The 16637-nt window shown below is 48.1% G+C and overlaps 1 protein-coding gene and 1 pseudogene across 4 annotated transcripts in view; both read right to left on the bottom strand.

Moving 5' to 3' along the window:
* The window catches only part of ACTN1 (actinin alpha 1), a 117550-nt gene that overhangs the window by 41054 nt on the left and 59859 nt on the right, over positions 1–16637 (bottom strand). For all 4 annotated transcript variants that reach the window (XM_053602189.1, XM_053602190.1, XM_053602191.1 and 1 more), the window contains 2 exons: positions 9178–9292; positions 4445–4564 (listed from right to left, as the gene is read on the bottom strand). In XM_053602189.1, the coding sequence (XP_053458164.1) occupies positions 4445–4564; positions 9178–9292 (235 nt within the window). The remainder of the gene's footprint in view (positions 1–4444; positions 4565–9177; positions 9293–16637) is intronic.
* On the bottom strand, positions 10067–10179 carry LOC128595231 (uncharacterized; annotated as a pseudogene).

The following is a 16637-nucleotide window of genomic DNA, read 5'->3' as shown; positions in this document are numbered from 1 at the left end:
CCAAGAAACCTCCCAGGGATTTTTTTGTCTACTGAATTCTCATTCATGGCAAAGAAAACACAGGTGCCAAGCACAGGCAAACAGAGTGGAATATATTCAATCAACAGCCCATACACCACCCATCCCAGCCCTGCCTGACTCCCAGCCCCCTCTCAGCACCTAACCTTGCCTGGAGGGCTCTGTGTCCCCCCTTCCCCAGAACAGAAGGTCCTTGTTCCCAGGCCTCTTGGTGTATGCAGCAGGCACAGCCATCTCCAGGCAGTTTCACATCAGGGTCTGCCTGGAACTCACAGCCCAAGCAGAGAGCTCCAAGGCTTCAGCTGGGCTCAGAAGGGAAAGACTATGATGGTAGACCAACCATGTCTGCCGCAGGTGTGGAAAGAAGCGGTGGCAAATGTCTGCAGCTCACTACACAGCTGCTCACATCCTTTGCTTATTCAGAACCTGTTTAATAGGTTCTCCTGCAACAGGGATGCAGTCATCTGCACAGAATGAGTGGTGCTGCAGAAATTCCACGGGGCAGACCCTCGAACCCCCAGGGCTACCAGCGCCCCTCCATCCTAAATCACAGAGACCACTCGAGTTCATAGCACCTCTCCCCTAGTTAAATTCCATCTCCCCTACCCAGGGCAAGTCTCAACTCCCTGATGTCTGGGCATTCCAGAGCTGGTTATCATGAGAGAAATCTTAAGGATCTTTTCTAACCCTTCCCTGATGTATATTAGCTCCTTCCCTCTAGCCTCCATTTGAACACTTTCAGTGACAGGGAACTCACCACCAGCATGTCATCCAGAAAGGTCTGCCCAAGGGATCTCCCTTCCAGGCCTAGTTCTGCCCCTCAGGGTTGAACAGACAATCTAGTTTTTGCACCACATGATAATGCTTCAAAGGCTGATGGAGGGGGAGTGCTCCCGCTGGGCCTGGGCCTGAGGACACAGCCCTCAGCAGCTTGGGATGTTTTTGCATTGGGGCACCCAGCATCGCCTTCCTACCCACACCGCACCTCCAAGACAGCTCATTCCAGGTGATATGCACCATTGCCTTTTATCTTATAATCTACAGCAGTAAACTTCATTTCATTAAAAAAAAAAAAAAAAATGTGGTGCCTCATCTAGTTTCTTGGCTCAATAGAATGGCCATCCCAGCTTGAAATGGGGATAGGTTATTTCAAACTAGGAAGCCTGAGCTGAAACACTGGCTCCCTAGGGTACTGAGAGGGAAAACCATATATCTCATGGTAAAGGAGTCTTTTAAAAAGCTTTCGATTCCCAGTGCCTGTGTTATAGGCACAGACTGAGACCGGCCAGGGAAAGTGACCTCCTGAGCATAGCAGAGGCAGTGACACTGGCCCAGCCCTGCTCCTGCTCACTGTGCTGGTGTGGACATGGCCAAATCCACCTGCCACTCATTACTGAGGAAAATCAGACATGAAGTTCTGCCCTGGTTACCCCCTGGAGGGGCAGCAGGTTAGACCTCAGCTCTATAGCCCAGACACCTGAGTCTAACTCTGCCATGCCACACAGAAGCAGCTGGCTCAGTCTGGGCTCCACTGATTACATTCTTCCTCCCTAGCAACTCTTCTGGGCCTCAGTTCCTTAATGTGGAACATGGCTGGTAATACTCACCATACAAGCCTGTCATGAGGTAAGGACGAGATAACCCACATAAAGCATCCAATCTAGCCACACACAGAGCTGGGAGTCAGTAAGTGCTATTCTCTCCTACTTTCCCCTTCAGTAGAGCTTTCTTTCTTTTTTTTTTTTTTTTTTTGAGACAGAGTCTCACTCTGTTGCCCTAGGTAGAGTGCCATGGTGTCACAGCTCACAGTAACCTCTAACTCCTGGGTTTGAGTAGTCCTCTTGCCTCAGCCTCCCATGTAGCAGGGCCTATAGGCACCTGCCATGATGTGGGGCTAGTTTTTCTATTTTTAGTAGAGATGGGGGTCTCACTCTTGCTCAGGCTGGTCTCAAATTCCTGATCTCAAGCAATCCACTCACGTTGGCCTCTTAGAGTGCTAGGATTACAGGCGTGAACGACTATGCCCAGCCTAGTAGAGCTTTCTTTAAAAAAAAAAAAAAATATTTGGCTGGGTGCAGTGGCTCACACCAGTAATCCTAGCACTCTGGGAGACTAAGGCGGGTGGATTGCCAGAGCTCACAGGTTCTACACCAACCTGAGTCAGAGTGAGGCCCCATCTCTAAAAACAGCCGGGCATTGTGGGGGGGTACCTGTAGTCTCAGCTACTTGGGAGGCTGAGGCAAGAGAATCACTTAAGCCCAGGAGTTGGAGGTTGCTGTGAGCTGTGATGCCATAGCACTCTACCGAGGGCGATAAAGTAAGACTCTGTCTCTACATAAATAAATAAATAAATAAATAAAAATCTAGATTTCTGGCTTATTTTGAAAAATTAGAAGACCTCGCAATGCTGAACCTGTCTTCCCACACAGCAACAACTTAACTAGATCTGTGTGGCACCTGCCCTGCTTAGGACATGCTCTCTCTAGTTCACCACAGTCCCATCCATCCCTACTGTTCACCCCTGGCCCAGCAAGCACCTCAGCTTGCACCAGACCAAGTGGCATTTTCTTTGGTTTTAAATGTTTGCTTAGTTAAGACTTCTGTGAAATTTTTTTAATTGTTCTTTTTTTTCTTCTTTTTTTCTGAGACAAAGTTTCACTATGTCACCCTCATAGTGCTGTGGCGTCACAGTTCACAGTAACCTCAAAGTCTTCGGCTTAAGCGATTCTCTTGCCTCAGCCTCCCAAGTAGCTGGGACTACAGGCGCCCACCACAACACCTGGCTATTTTTTTGTTGTTGCTTTTGTCATTGTTGTTTAGCTGGCCTGGGCCAAGTTCAAACCTGCCAGCCTCGGTGTGGCCAACGCCGTAACCACTGTACTAAGGGCGCCAAGCCAAACTGTTCTTTTTTTAACAAAAAGCAGAGAATATTTTCTCAATCACAAAGCATAGTACCTTGCTATGGGCAAATCCTCCAAACATTTGCCAAGCACCTGCTGTGTGTATCATGCTGTTAGGAGCTGGAGCCGCTGAAGGTAGAAGCACACAGCTTCTGCCCTTGAGAAGCTCACAGCTGGGGGGACGCTGGGATCCACAAGGCACTGCCTGTGACCATCTCTGGCACTGACCTGAGTTCCCTATAAGGCCAGGGTTAGTAAACTTTTTCTGTAAAGGGCCTGATTGGAAATATTTCAGCCTTTGCAAGCCATATGATCTCTGTTACAACTACTCAACTCTGCCCTTATAGCACAAAAGCCACAGGTAAACAAACGGGCATGGCTGTGTTCCAACATTTACAAAAGCCGGTGTCAGGCAGCTTTGGCCCCAGGCAGAGCCTATGTATGCTAAAGCTTTGCAATTTGGTGCATCAACACAAAACTCTTCAATTTCTAGAAGGAAGGGGACTCTAAGCACCAACCAGAGAAGGGAGCTGCACCTATGGGTGTACCAGGAGCAGGACATCCCCTCCACCCCTCTCCTTCCAAGGAAAGACCACTCTCAGGGGGCATTTCTCTGGTGTCAGGGCCAATTACTGAGGATGGAACCTTAAGCAAGTCATGTAATCTCTTTAACTTCTGTTTTCTTAGCATAAAATGGGGATAATAATTAGAGCTCCCTCATAGGGTTGTTGTGAGGATTAAGGGACATCATACAATCCTATTGTGAAGGGCTTCTGCGCAGTGCTGGCCGCAGCGAACGCTCCATACTTACAGCCGTGCTAGTGTCTTGAATGAATGAATGGGACTGTATCTTGCTCATCTTCAGGTCTCTGTGGCATCACAGAGCAGGTGGCTGGTTTGAGTGGTCTAACTGCCTCAACCCACCCTAAATCCCTCAGAGGCACCGTAATGCACACAAGAAATTGTGCTACCTCCTTTTTATCTTTAAGAACACCCTAACAATGGTTTAAACAGGTTAAAGTGAAGAGAAAGGAGCCAAGACGCTACACAAGAGGGAAATGCTACTGAAAATGCTCCTAGAGCAGTGGTTCTTAACCTTCCTAATGCCGTGGCCCTTTAATACAGTTTCTGTGGGTCGCTACCCCCAGGTTGAGAACTGCTGTCGTACAGACTTCTGGACGGTTCTCCTGACATCCTGGGGAGTCTTGGGGCAGCCTCCACCCTCCGCCCACCAGTGTCTGCACACCCACCCCAGCTCACACAACGTTCCACTTCAGGCAGCAAAGTGCCATCCAGTCTGTAGATAGGAAGGTGGTGTTCTACACACAGGACTCCACACTTCAAGGATGTGGTAAGGGGGTGTGGGCACGGGAAGAGAGCCATGAGTCCTCAGTTTTCTGGGGAACCCATTGTCAAATGCCCCCAAGTGATAAGTGGGTCCAGGAGTCAGCCTACAAAAAGCCAAGGGAACTGGAAGGCAAAGAAAACCAGGTTCCTCAGGGCAGCCAAGGGCAGGCTGTACTCACCTTCAGCTCCAATAGAAACCAGTTTGACCCCTTTGCTGGCTATGAAATCCAGGGCCTTGTTGACGTTGGAAATCTTGTGCACCCTCATCTTGCCCCTCTCTGGCTTGGCCAAGCGTTCACCTGGTGGATCAGAAGGGAAGAAAAGGAAGGTAAGATGCTACAACCCAGAGCCAGGGCTGCTCTCACAGCACCCCAGCCCCGGCACAGCTTACTGAGGGGTGCGTGAGTGTGTGTGTGCACGCACCTCTCAAGGGCTACAGAATGCCACCCTGGCCAGGAGAGAGGGAGAGTCTATCCTGACTCTTCTTTCTCCCTTTCCTGCTGGCACTCAGCATTTCCTTATTACATGCCAGGGATCTGGCTGGGTAGTAGGAATATGGGGGTGAATAAAACAGTTTCTTGCCTTTATGTAATTACAATCCAGTAGGAGAGACAGACCTTAAAGAAATACACAAATAAATATATACAATGAACAAATACCAAGAAGGATCTATGGTCTTTAAAACAAGAGGAGGAGGGGGAGGAAGAGAAAGTGAAGGAGAGGAGGAGGAAGAAGGGGGGAGAGGAAGAAGAGGCGTGGTCAGGGAAAGCCTGAGTCTTTACAGATAGTGAAGACTGCTGGGAACAGTGATCAAAGCAGAGGGAACAGAACGTGCAAAGGGCCGATCTCCTTCCAGTCTAGATCATTTTGCTCTGGGAATGGGGTACGGGTTACTAGAGTATTGTGAAAATGTTCCCAGGTATTTAAATAGACTTGTCCACAGCAGCTCCTCCACTTTGAGAGCCTCAGCTCTTGTCCCATTACTCTGCCTCCTGTGAGCACCATGGCTCAAACTCTGGATCAACCCTTCACCCCTGCTCAGGCCCAACTCCCCCCACCTCCAGCTTCTACAGGGGAGGTTCTGCTGCCCGGGTTTCAAGCTCAGAGGCTTTGGGAAAACAGGGGTATAGAAGCTGGTTCTCTAAATACCCTACTAAGTACATTTTTATCCCAGAACAGACAGTATTCAGGACACTCTTGAAATGATTTGAAAATTAGAAGTGTAACACGTGTGGCAATAACCAGGGAAGGGGTACATGGTTCCAAGGAGTCAAAGCTGAGAACCACCATGCTAGGGCCCGAAATTCAGACCCTTGCACCCGTCAGTGGTCTGCCTGTAACACTGGGCCAGGCCTACCCCAACAGAGCACCACTTTTCCAGGCAGCCACCCAGCCTCCTGCCTTCCCAGCAGCCTGCCAGCTTCTGGAAGAGACCAGACTTCCTGCCACAGATGGGATTTGGTTGTCAGCTCCCAGGGAAGTACAGCTGTTTTTTAATTAAATCAAAACTTTCCCCTTGTGGCTCTCCTGCCAGGAGGTCTCCCAACATCTCCTGCCCAGGAGAGGTGGCATCGGGGCTCCCACCCTGCAGTACTGACGGAGGCAGCACCATGTCCCTCCCTGGAGGGTTGCTCCTGCCCCAGCCCTTGAGGCCTGCTAAGCCCGAGCTCCCAGCCATTGCCAACTGTGCAGCAGAGGAGGCAAGCTTAAACACAGAGGATGGGAAAAGGTACACAGGCCCAGGCCAGCAGCTCCTAAACTTCAGTTTGCATGAAATCACGTGGAGAAGTTGCTCAACTATAGATGTCCGGAGCTCCCCAGCCCCACCAAGTTCCTGACTTAGAAGGTCTGGGGTAGGGCCTGGGAATCTACATTTGAACAAGTGGTCCTGCTGATTCTGGTGCAAGTGGTCCAGGGACCCCTCTTCAAGAATCTCTGCAGGGATCAGTGTAACCTAATTCTTTGTACCCTCAATAAATCCCAAACAATAAAAAGAAGAATCTCTGCAGATAGCATTCCTCTTCCTTCTCCTCATCCCTGGTACCCCATTCATTTCCAAAGATGCTCGGGAGGAAGGGCAGCATTTCACTGAGCAGATCTTCCCCATCCATGGGAAGAGACAGTGGTGCTTTGCAGATGTGCATGGGCAGGAACTGAAGGCCAGCAAATAAGCCTGGTGCTGGACATTCAGTCATGCCAAGGTCTCTGGAGTGCCCCCTACAGGCTGGGACAGCTCCAGGCACTTGGGCCAGACAGGTAAGAAGCCCCAGGAAGCTCAGTATGGAATGGGGAAGGAGACAGGAGAGCAGCCAGGGGCCAGAAGTGATACAGGCAACAACGGCAGGGCTAACAGGGTGTCCAGGAGGGACAGCAAGCTCAGGGGTGTGTGTGCCAGGGAAGCCCTCTTGGAGAAAACCCCCAAGCTGAGTTTTGAAGAATGAAAAAGAGTAATGCCGGGTTTGTTTTCCACTGGGCAGTGCTGGGGGAAGAGATATGAAAGGACATTCTAAAAGGCAGTTAGAGGAAAATAGCATGATGGTGGTTCAAAAAACTTAAAGAGAGGCTTGACACTCGTGCACAGTGGTTACTGCGCCAGCCACATGCACTGAGGCTGGCAGTTTCAGCCCGGCCCAGGACAGCTAAACAAAAATGAAAACTGCAACAAGCAAATAGCTGGGTGTTGGTGGCGGGTACCTGTAGTTCCAGCTACTCGGGAGGCTGAGGCAAGAGAATCACTTAAGCCCGAGAGTTTGAGGTTGCTATGAGCTGTGACACCACCACACTCTACTGAGGGCAACATAGTGACCCTCTGTCCGAAAAAATAAAATAAAATAAAAAATAAAAAAAATTTAAAGAGAGAATTACCATATGACCTGGCAATTCCACTTGTGGGTATGTACCCCAAAGAATTAAAAGCAGGGATTCAAAGAATAGTTATTTGTATAGCCCTATCATTATTCACAATTGCCAAAATATGAAAGCAATCCAAGTGTCCATCCACAGATGAGTGGATAAACGAAATGTGGCGAAACATATGCTGGAATATGCTTTAGCCTTAAGCAGAGAGGAGGTCTGGACGCCGCTACAACAGGGATGAACTGGAAGACGTGATGCTAAGTGAAATGAGCCAGCCACAGAAGGAGAAACACTGCCGATCCTACTCCTAAGAGGTACTTAGAAGTCAGCTTCAGAGAGGAAAAGTAGAATGCTGGCCGCTAGGAGAGGGAAGTGAGGAGAATGGGGAGTTCGTGTTTAATGGGTAAAAGTTTCAATATGGGAAGATGGAAAGAGTTCTGGGGAAGGCTGATGATGGCAGCTGCCCAATGTAAACATACTCAATGCCACTGAACTATATGTGCTTTAAAATGTTTAAAAAATAGCAAACGTTGTGTTATGTGAATTTACCACATATGTACACAAATGTATAAATACCACACATACAGGTTTTGTCTGAAAGGGAAATAGAACCAATTTTTTTAAAGAAGAGGGAGAGCTCATGCAAAGGCACAGGGAATAGAAAATATACGTCATCTGGGCAGAACTGCACATTTCCCCATGTGGTAGAAGGCCCAAGGTCTGATACCTTTTTGGGAATAGTTAGTTGAAAACAAAGCAGGTGCCAGCTCTTGAAGGATCCTGCAAGCTAAGCTGAGGAATGTAGCCTGCAGGCTCAAAGCCCTAGAAGGCACCGAAGGGTTGTGAGCAGGGAATAACATGACCATATTTGGACAATGGTGAGGTGATACTTCTGGCTACAGCACAGGGGAGACTGCAGGGAGGAGCTGAGGGGCCCAGGGCCTTTGTGTTATCACCTAGATGAGAGGCAACATAGGTCTCACACTGACCTCACAGCAGCAGGGGTTAAGAGGAGGATTGGGAAGATGGAAACAGATGAACAGAACATGAATGGCAAGTTGGAAAGAAAAGCAAAGAAGAACTGTCTAGACCCCAGGTTAGGTGCAGAATGAGGCTGTGGGAGAGCAAAGAGATTTGCTGGGGCAGGAATGACAAGCCCAAGTCTGGACATGCTGAGAGGACCCCGTGGGACATCTAGGTAGAGATGCCCAGGGAGGTTCAGTATTTGAGAGGGGGTTCTGGGCTGAGATTAGGCCTGTGATCAGGTGAAGGTAAAGTGAAGTGAGTAGCTAAGACGGCCTGGCCTCTACGCCATGGCTAGCCCCTCGGGACCGCCACCCTCTAAGGGGGGAGGAAAGGCATCTGCAAGCAAGCTGAGACATGCGTTCAAGTGGACCTGTCCCTCTAGACATCTGGACAAACTGGGAGCTAGACAATGCTCTGAAGTCATCTGGAGACAGGTAACTAGGCAGAAGTTGAGCCAAAGTTTAAAGATGGTCATCCCTGGTTACATCTTGGCCATGAAATCCTACCACTTGGGAGGAGCCTCATAGACCATCCATCAAGACCCCAACTTTTGCAAATGAGGATGGTGAGACAAAAAGGCAAAGCAACTTGCCCAAGACACCTGGGGCTGGGCATAGTGGCTCATGCCTATAATCCCAGCACTCTATGAGGCTGAGGCAGGTAGACTGCCTGAGCTCACAGGTTCAAGACTAGCCTGAGCAAGAGCAAGACCCCATCTCTAAAGATAGCCAGGCGTTGTGGCAGGCACCTGTAGTCCCAGCTACTAGGGAGGCTGAGGCAAGAGAATCGCTTGAGCCCAGGATTTTCAGGTTGCTGTGAGCTATGACGCTACAGCACTCTACTGACAGTGACAAAGAGAGACAGTCTCAAAAAAAACAGCAGGATGGCTGGCGGTAGAATCAGACTTGAGACCTAGTTTCTTAGTCTGAATTCACACATTCCATCCCCAGCTTGTCTCAAAAGACCCATAGCTGGCCATGCCCATGGGCAGAGTAGACACAGAGGTGTCAGGGCAGAAGCCAGCCCTCACCTGAGATGACCTCCAGCAGCAGCATGAGCTTTAGGCCGTCCCGGAAGTCCTCCTCGATGTTCTCGATCTGTGTCCCTGCCTTCCGGAGATGGGAGTTGCACCATGCTGTGAATGTCTGGGAAAAGTTAAGAAGAGCAAGTGGTCAGGCTCCACCACAAGCCATACAGTCTCTGAGGTCCTCAACAGGGGTTTACATGGGTCCCCAGGACCCACCCCACCTGCCTCATGCCATCTTTCTAGTTCTGTACAGGGTACCGGGGTCATCCCCCTCCGTGGACAAACCATTTAGTGGGGCCAGGGAAGGTGCACACCCAGTCAGCAGAGCCCACAGAACCTCTGAGCAGTTGTGCCACATAGTCTCATTCCCCTCAGCAACCAACCAAGTGCTGAGCTCCCCACAGGGTAGCTGCTGAAGGGTCCCACACAGAGCCCACAGCACGGGGGCATCAGAGGTACAAAGAGGAAGCAGCACCTTCCCTTAATACCTCCTGACCCCCTTTCAAAGGTGTCAGCCCCACCCACATTTAGAAGGGCCATAATCCCATTATTAGCAATTTAATTCTTAGGTTATAAGACCTAGTTTCGATCCTTTTCTTTTAGAGACAGAGCCTTACTTTGTCACCCTCGGTAGTGCTATGATGATAGCACTCTCCGACTCAAGCGATCCTCTTGCCTCAGTTTTTCTATTTTTAGTAGAGACAGGGTCTTGCTCTTGCTCAGGCTGGTCTTGAACTCCTGAGCTCAAGCAATCCACCCACCTCAGCCTCCTAGAGTGCTAGGATTATAGGCATAAGCTACCACGCCCAGCCCTAGTTTCAATCTTAACAGTTTTAAGGCAAAGTAATAATCCAGAGGTAACATATTAAGCCTTCTTTTTTTTTTTTTTTTCAGCTGTGACTCCAGGCAGGATCCAAAGAGAAGTTTTAAAAATCTCTTCTCTGGGTTTTATGGAGATTTACTTTACCCTTCTGTGTATTAAGCCTTCTTGACATCTCAAGGTAAAATAGTTTATCCAATCCTTTCTCACTTGGCAGCTAGCAAAGAGAAAGGATTAATATGCTTTGTTAGGGGTAGAGTTCAGAAGCATGGTGTCAGGGTAAGGAGAAAGAACAGTAAGTACCCCAATGTGAATTTTAAGTGGGAGCAAGGGCACCTTCATCTGCAAAAGCATGAGGAAGAATTCTAGAAAGGGAATTTAGGGTGTTAAATGCAAAGACCATCAACTCCGAAGCTACTTCTCTCAAGCAGACCATGATCAGGCAGGGCAGCAACCAAGCTGTCCTGTACCAATAGACCCACCTAGTGGCTCAAACAGAAACAGCGTGACTCAAAGGAAAAACAAAGGCATGCACTTCAATTTCACATGTCCATCTAAGCTCTGGGCTCTCACCAGCTGTCACAGTTATGGCAAACAGAGAGAAGGACCCTCTTGCTTTAGATCCAAACCTTTCATTGGCAACTCCAGACTTCTCTGCACCAAATAGCACTGTCAATTACATGGGGCTCACCCAACAACAGGGCCATTCAGGTCCCTTCCCACCTGATCTGCAAAGTTTCAAGGGTGAACAGTGTATTATTCGTTCTAATAAGAACAGCCATACTAGAGACACTCCTTCTACTAGAGAAGTCAAGAGACTCATGACCCCACTGCCCCTTCCTCCTGCCCTGAGGCATTCTTAAGTGGCAATAAGTGGGTAGCGGGAGGGAAGAACACCACGGCAGTGATTATGGGCAGGGTGGGGATGTGGGGATCAAGGGGTGGGGGTGGTGTAGCCATTTTAGAATGGCTACTTAAATTTATAAGCAAAAGTGAGCAAGAAGAGAAACAAAGAGATGAGAGCTATCACTCCACACAGGTGGGGAGGCAAGAACAGCATTAAGACATCTCCCGACTTTGGGTTCCAACTTTAAATCATATCTCACATGGAATATCGCTCTATCCCTGTAAATGCATGGTCGTTTTGACTGGACACTTGTCAAGACTGGGAGCTCCTGAAGGTAGGAACTCAAAGTTCACTTTTATATCCCAGGGTCCCAGGGCACAGAGTCAGGGATATAGCAGTGAAAAAAACACAGCAAAATTCCCAGCTAGTGCTACAGACATTCTAGTGGATATATTAAAAAAAAAGAAAAATGGGCAGCTGGTGGAAGAAACAAGTGATGAACTGATGCAAAGCTGGGCGGGCCCTGAGAGATCTAATCGCATGCCATGAGTGCTACTGAATGGTATCAGGACAGGAAGTGAAAGGAAAACGGCGCTGTTAGACACCCTCTGGACAAAGACAGCTCAGAGGACAGCGGATGCAGAGAGAAGGAAAGAGCATGTACCTAGCATCCTGCCTCCAGTGCTGGCACTGCAAACCCAGTGGGGGAGGACAGGCCCTTAGCCTTTGTTTTCATTTTGACGTTTGTTAGTATAAAAAATATCAAGGAAGTTTTAAATAAAATAAACAGAATGTATTTTGGTTTTGCATATTCCCTCCCAGCTGTCACTGTTCACATGTGCATCTTTCCCAATTGTGCTTTCACACTGAGGGCCGGGAGGCTCTTTTCACCATCTTGTACGTGGATTTCCACAGCCCTTTCCAGGCAACGTCAACCTAGGCCTAAGGGTTTCTGCTGCCTTGAGCTCCAGCAACTCAAAAGAGACTGTTTCAGGTGCAGTGTGGCCTATCCAGGACCATTTCAGGTGCAATGTTGCCTGAAACAAAAGGCTTGTGATGGGAACTGCACTGCAGCTGGGGCCTGTGAAATCTCACTGTTGACCATTCAGCCATAGGGGGGGAAGTTGGGGGTGAGAGGAAGGAAGAAGAGGATTCTTTCATTAAAAGAGATGCTTTTGAAAGAGGAAACGTGCTGTTGAAAGCAGCCAGCCCTTTTTCCTGGGGAAGCCAGGCTTAGCAGTGAGATAAAAACACACCTGTATTTGCTCAGGTCTCCGGGACAAAGCTCTGAACCTGAGCTTTCTATAACTCCCTCTCCCTGGCCCACTTGCTCCTGCCCTGAAGTAGCCCTGAGCACCTCCCAGATTGGGGTATTTCTCCAACAAGAGCGCCCATCACAAAGTTCGGGCAAAAGTAGGAAATGGAGGAGGCAACGCAGAGACTAAGAACACGCACTTCAGGGTACACTGGATGGGGGTTCAGTTCTCAGATCCACCATTTATTGGCAGTTGTGAGACCTGCCTAAACTCTAGTTCCCTTAGCAGTAAAACGGAGACAGTAATGAAGGCTTTATAAGTCAAGAGGATCAACTCAAAAATATTCATAAAGGATTTGCCATTCAGTAAGTGCTCAATCAATGGTAAGAAAGAAAAAGGCGAGTTCCCAAACCTTCCCCGATGGATCTCAAAGACTCACTCCCCTCTTCCCCACCCACACCCTGTCCCTGCCTCCAGCCCTGAACCTAGTTTTGTCCTAGGTTCCACCTCTCTAAGCATTGTGCTATCTCTAAAAGGAAACCTGTGTGTCGGAGAACTCTTTTTGTGAACTGGTGATGATGTGCTAATGGAAGAGGACTAAAATTAAGGCACGAGCACAGAAAACCAGAGATTTTGACAGTGGCCTTTGTATATCCCAGGCAGAGGGGGTCTAATGGCTCCAAGGCCACCACATAACCTCAATCTCTCCTTCAGCCTGGGGAGGTCTCTGGTTCAGCTCAAGTGTGACAGGGGAGGCACATGCCCTCAGCAGCGCCCCAGGGGTCCAGTGAGGAGAAGAGGCCACCAGGGAAAGCCAGTCCCATGGCCAGAGACCCACTGCCTCTCAGCCTCCAGCCTGGACGCCTAGAGTGCTTTATGTTCCAGCCTAAATTGAATGAAGGGCAAGAGGCCATTTTACTGCCCCAGTCCTAGCCAGGCCGTGGTCTACCTGACTTCCCTCACCCAAGATCCTTCCTTTTTTTTTTTTTTGAGACAGAGACAGAGTTGCACTCTGTCACCCTGAACAGAATACTATGGTGTCATAGCTCACAGCAACTTCCCATCAGCCTCTCAAATAGCTGGGACTACAGGCATAAGCCTCCACACCCAGTTAATTTTTCTATCTTTTAGACAGGGTCTCACTCTTGTTCAGGCTCGTCTCGAACTCCTGAGCTCAATCAATCAACCCACCTCTGTCTCCCAGATTGCTAGGATTATTGCATCCTGCCTTTTTTTTTTTTTTTTTGAGACAGTGTCTCACTCTGTTAACCTGGGTAGAGTACTGACAGCAATCTTTAACTCCTGGGTTCAAGTGATCCTCCTGCCTCAACCACCCAAATAGAGGGACTACAACAGGTGCCTGCCACAATGCCCAGCTAGGTCAGTGCCAGGATTTCCAGGTGTGAGCCACCGCACCCAGCCTCCAAAATCCCTCTTCATGTCACTTCCTCAGGCTGCAATCAGGCTCACAGGCTGACTAAGGAGTCTTGAGGAAATGAAGGGCCTTCAGTGGATCCACTCTTTTCCAGAAATGAACTAACCAGATCTGGTGGTAAGCACCTATACTCCCAGCTACTCAGGAAGCTGAGGCAGGAAGACTGCTTGAGCCCAGGAATTAGAGGTCACAGTAAGCTGTGATGACACCACTGCACTCTAGCTGGGGAAACGGAGGGATGTTCACAGAGTTGCAGTGACAGCATGTGCCCCTCTCAGCAGCCCTGTCTGTGATTCACACCCTACCTTTGGCTGTACAGAAAGGACTTGGACCCTGCTCAGCCTGTCCCTGACCTTGAAACAGGTACTCATGTCTAATCTAGTGTAATGATGTGAGGAGGCAAAGAACGCAATCATCCAGCCCTGTAGTTCAGTGTTGCAAAGAAGAACCTGGGTAGGCTGTGATGGGAGCCTCCAGCCAGGCCACGGTCCATACAGTTGGTGGTGGAGAGGAGGATGGAGAGGGAGGGAGGGAGAGAAACATCCTATCTACCTTCTCTAAAGGTCTCAGGTGTACTTTCACAGATTCCTCTAACATCTTTCCATTATAGTTTAAACAACTATTGTGTCAATACAGTTCTTTAAAATATGTTGAAAAATACATGAGAATGTGCCCCTCTCTGCTCTCTAGCTCAGATGTACTAGATCAGTGATTTTCAACCACTGTGCTGCAAAAACTTTTAAAGATCATTATTTTCGAAAGAAGTTCAAAGCACAGTAAGTACGTTCTTTTTTTTTTAACTCTTTTGTTTTTTTGATCAAGATAATTTAAGTGTGCTGTGGAAGTTTAAGTACAGGTTCAAGTGTGCTGTAAAATAAAAAAGGTTGAAGAACACAGCACTAGATTCTGACTTTAGTCACACAGGCTCTTTGAGCCTGAGTTTTCACATCTGTAAAATAGGGACAACAAAGGCCAGGCTCAGTGGCTCACACCTGTAATCCTAGCACTCTGGAAGGCTGAGGCGGGTGGACTGCCTGACCTCACAGGTTCGAGACCAACCTGAGCTGGAGCAAGACCCGGTCCCTAAAAATAGTCAGGTGTTGTGGTGGGTGCCTGTAGTCCCAGCTACTTGGGAGGCTGAGGCAAAAGAATTGCTTGAGCCCAAGAGTTTGAGATTGTTGTGAGCTGCTGACTCTACCAAGGGGTGACAAAGTGAGATTCTGTCACAAAAAAAATAAATAACAGAACAAAATAAAATAGGGACAATTTACAGCTACACAACTGAGATGAAGATTGAATAACACTAACATACTAATACTGTTAACTTATATTAATAACAAAAATATAATATTAATGTGTCTGAAATATATTAAGCACACATAAAGTGGTTCCAACATTATCATTGTTGTCTTAATTTTAGATTTCAAAAGAAAATGTCTGAATAATAACACTAGCTAGGATCTGGGGCACAGACGATTACTCCACAAGGTAAGTGAGGACTTCACTTTTAACGTCATTCACAGCCTGAATCATAGTGGGACTGAGTGGAACTGCACAAGACCCTAAGCAGAGATCACTCCACAGAACAAGAACACAGGACTGCAAGAATTCAGTCACTCTCAGGACGATGCAAATTCCAGGTCTATCAACTTCTAGCCAGGTAGTAATCTTCGGCAAGTGATTTGACGTGGCTCTGACTCAAGGCACCCACCTGTAAAATGGGATAATAACAGCACATACCCCTGGGGTTGCTGGAAGATTCAGTGAGACAATCCACTTAAAATACTGAAAGTTTTATAGCAACTGCTTGATAATTATCCATTATTACTAATGCCACAATAATTAGAATTATAATTATTACACATTCATGTTGTTAACAGATTTCATCAAAGAATGTTAGACTAGAAGGGATGTTAGGCACCACTCAAGTCAAACTCTCAACTTTACCATGGACCAGAAGGTGAGTGGCTTGCCCCAGGCCACACAGCCAAGTATTCACAACCTAACCTCCTGACTTCACTCCCTCCTGCTTTCTGCTCCACCCAAAGGATGTGAATCTTAGGTGCAGATATGGCCAAACAAGTGGAGCACGAATGGAAATGGGTCACTGAGATGTATTCAGCCAGATAGAACCTGGGGCACTGCGGTCAGCAATGGCACAGGGAGTGTGAGTTGATGGAACATCAGTGGAGTTGGCAGGAGACAGGCAGTCTCTCTGGGGCAACCTCTGAGAGAGGTGGAGCCTGGGGACAGGCAGGTGGTTGTCAAGAGGTGGGAGGATCACTCTGATGGTAAACAGAACAGAAACACACTTTTGGGGGCAACGCTGAGAACTGGGGCTCTTGACCAGAAGAGAGAAGAGACAGCTGATGCCTGAGTCGCCTCATATATCTGAAAGAGCCTCCCACGGATGAGCAAATAAACTGGCTTGGTACAGAGCCAGGCAGAATGAACCAAGGGTGAGGACTGTTGATTTCAGAATAAGACCTGGACCCAGTCCCAGCTCTGCCTGAGTGACTCTGTGCTCTTGACTTTACTTCTATAACCCTCCAACTCCACATCTGTAAAATGGGTATAATAACAGAACCTACCTCACAGAATGGTTAGGATCAATGCGATGACATATGGAAAGCACTAAGCACAATCACTCACAATGGGCTCAATAAATGGGGACTACTACCCTGTTTCCCCGAAAATAAGACATCCTCCAAAATAAGACCTACTTACAGGAAAGATAAGACGTCCCCTGAAAATAAGACCTAGCGCATCTTTGGGAGCACACCTTAAAATAATATTTTTGGGGAAACAGGGTATTACTAGGATGAAGGACAAGAAGTTTCAGGAAAGGGCGGCACCTGTGGCTCAAGGAGTAGGGCGCTGGTCCCATATGCCAGAGGTGGCGGGTTCAAACCTAGCCCTGGCCAAAAAAAAAAAAACCACAAAAAAAAAAAAAGTTTCAGGAAAGACCATAATAAAGCTAAATGTACAGTGTGTTGCCTGCCACTAAAAGGAGAGCAGCCCTTAAAAATGCTGGTGAGAGACCTGTTTGAAGAATTGGTGAGACCAAGAGTCACACACTGCAAGTTTAAGCAGGGTTTCTCGTCC

This window comes from Nycticebus coucang, chromosome 9 (assembly GCF_027406575.1).
Source record: "Nycticebus coucang isolate mNycCou1 chromosome 9, mNycCou1.pri, whole genome shotgun sequence".
Classification (NCBI taxonomy): domain Eukaryota; kingdom Metazoa; phylum Chordata; class Mammalia; order Primates; family Lorisidae; genus Nycticebus; species Nycticebus coucang.
This window is presented reverse-complemented; position numbering and strand designations above follow the sequence as displayed.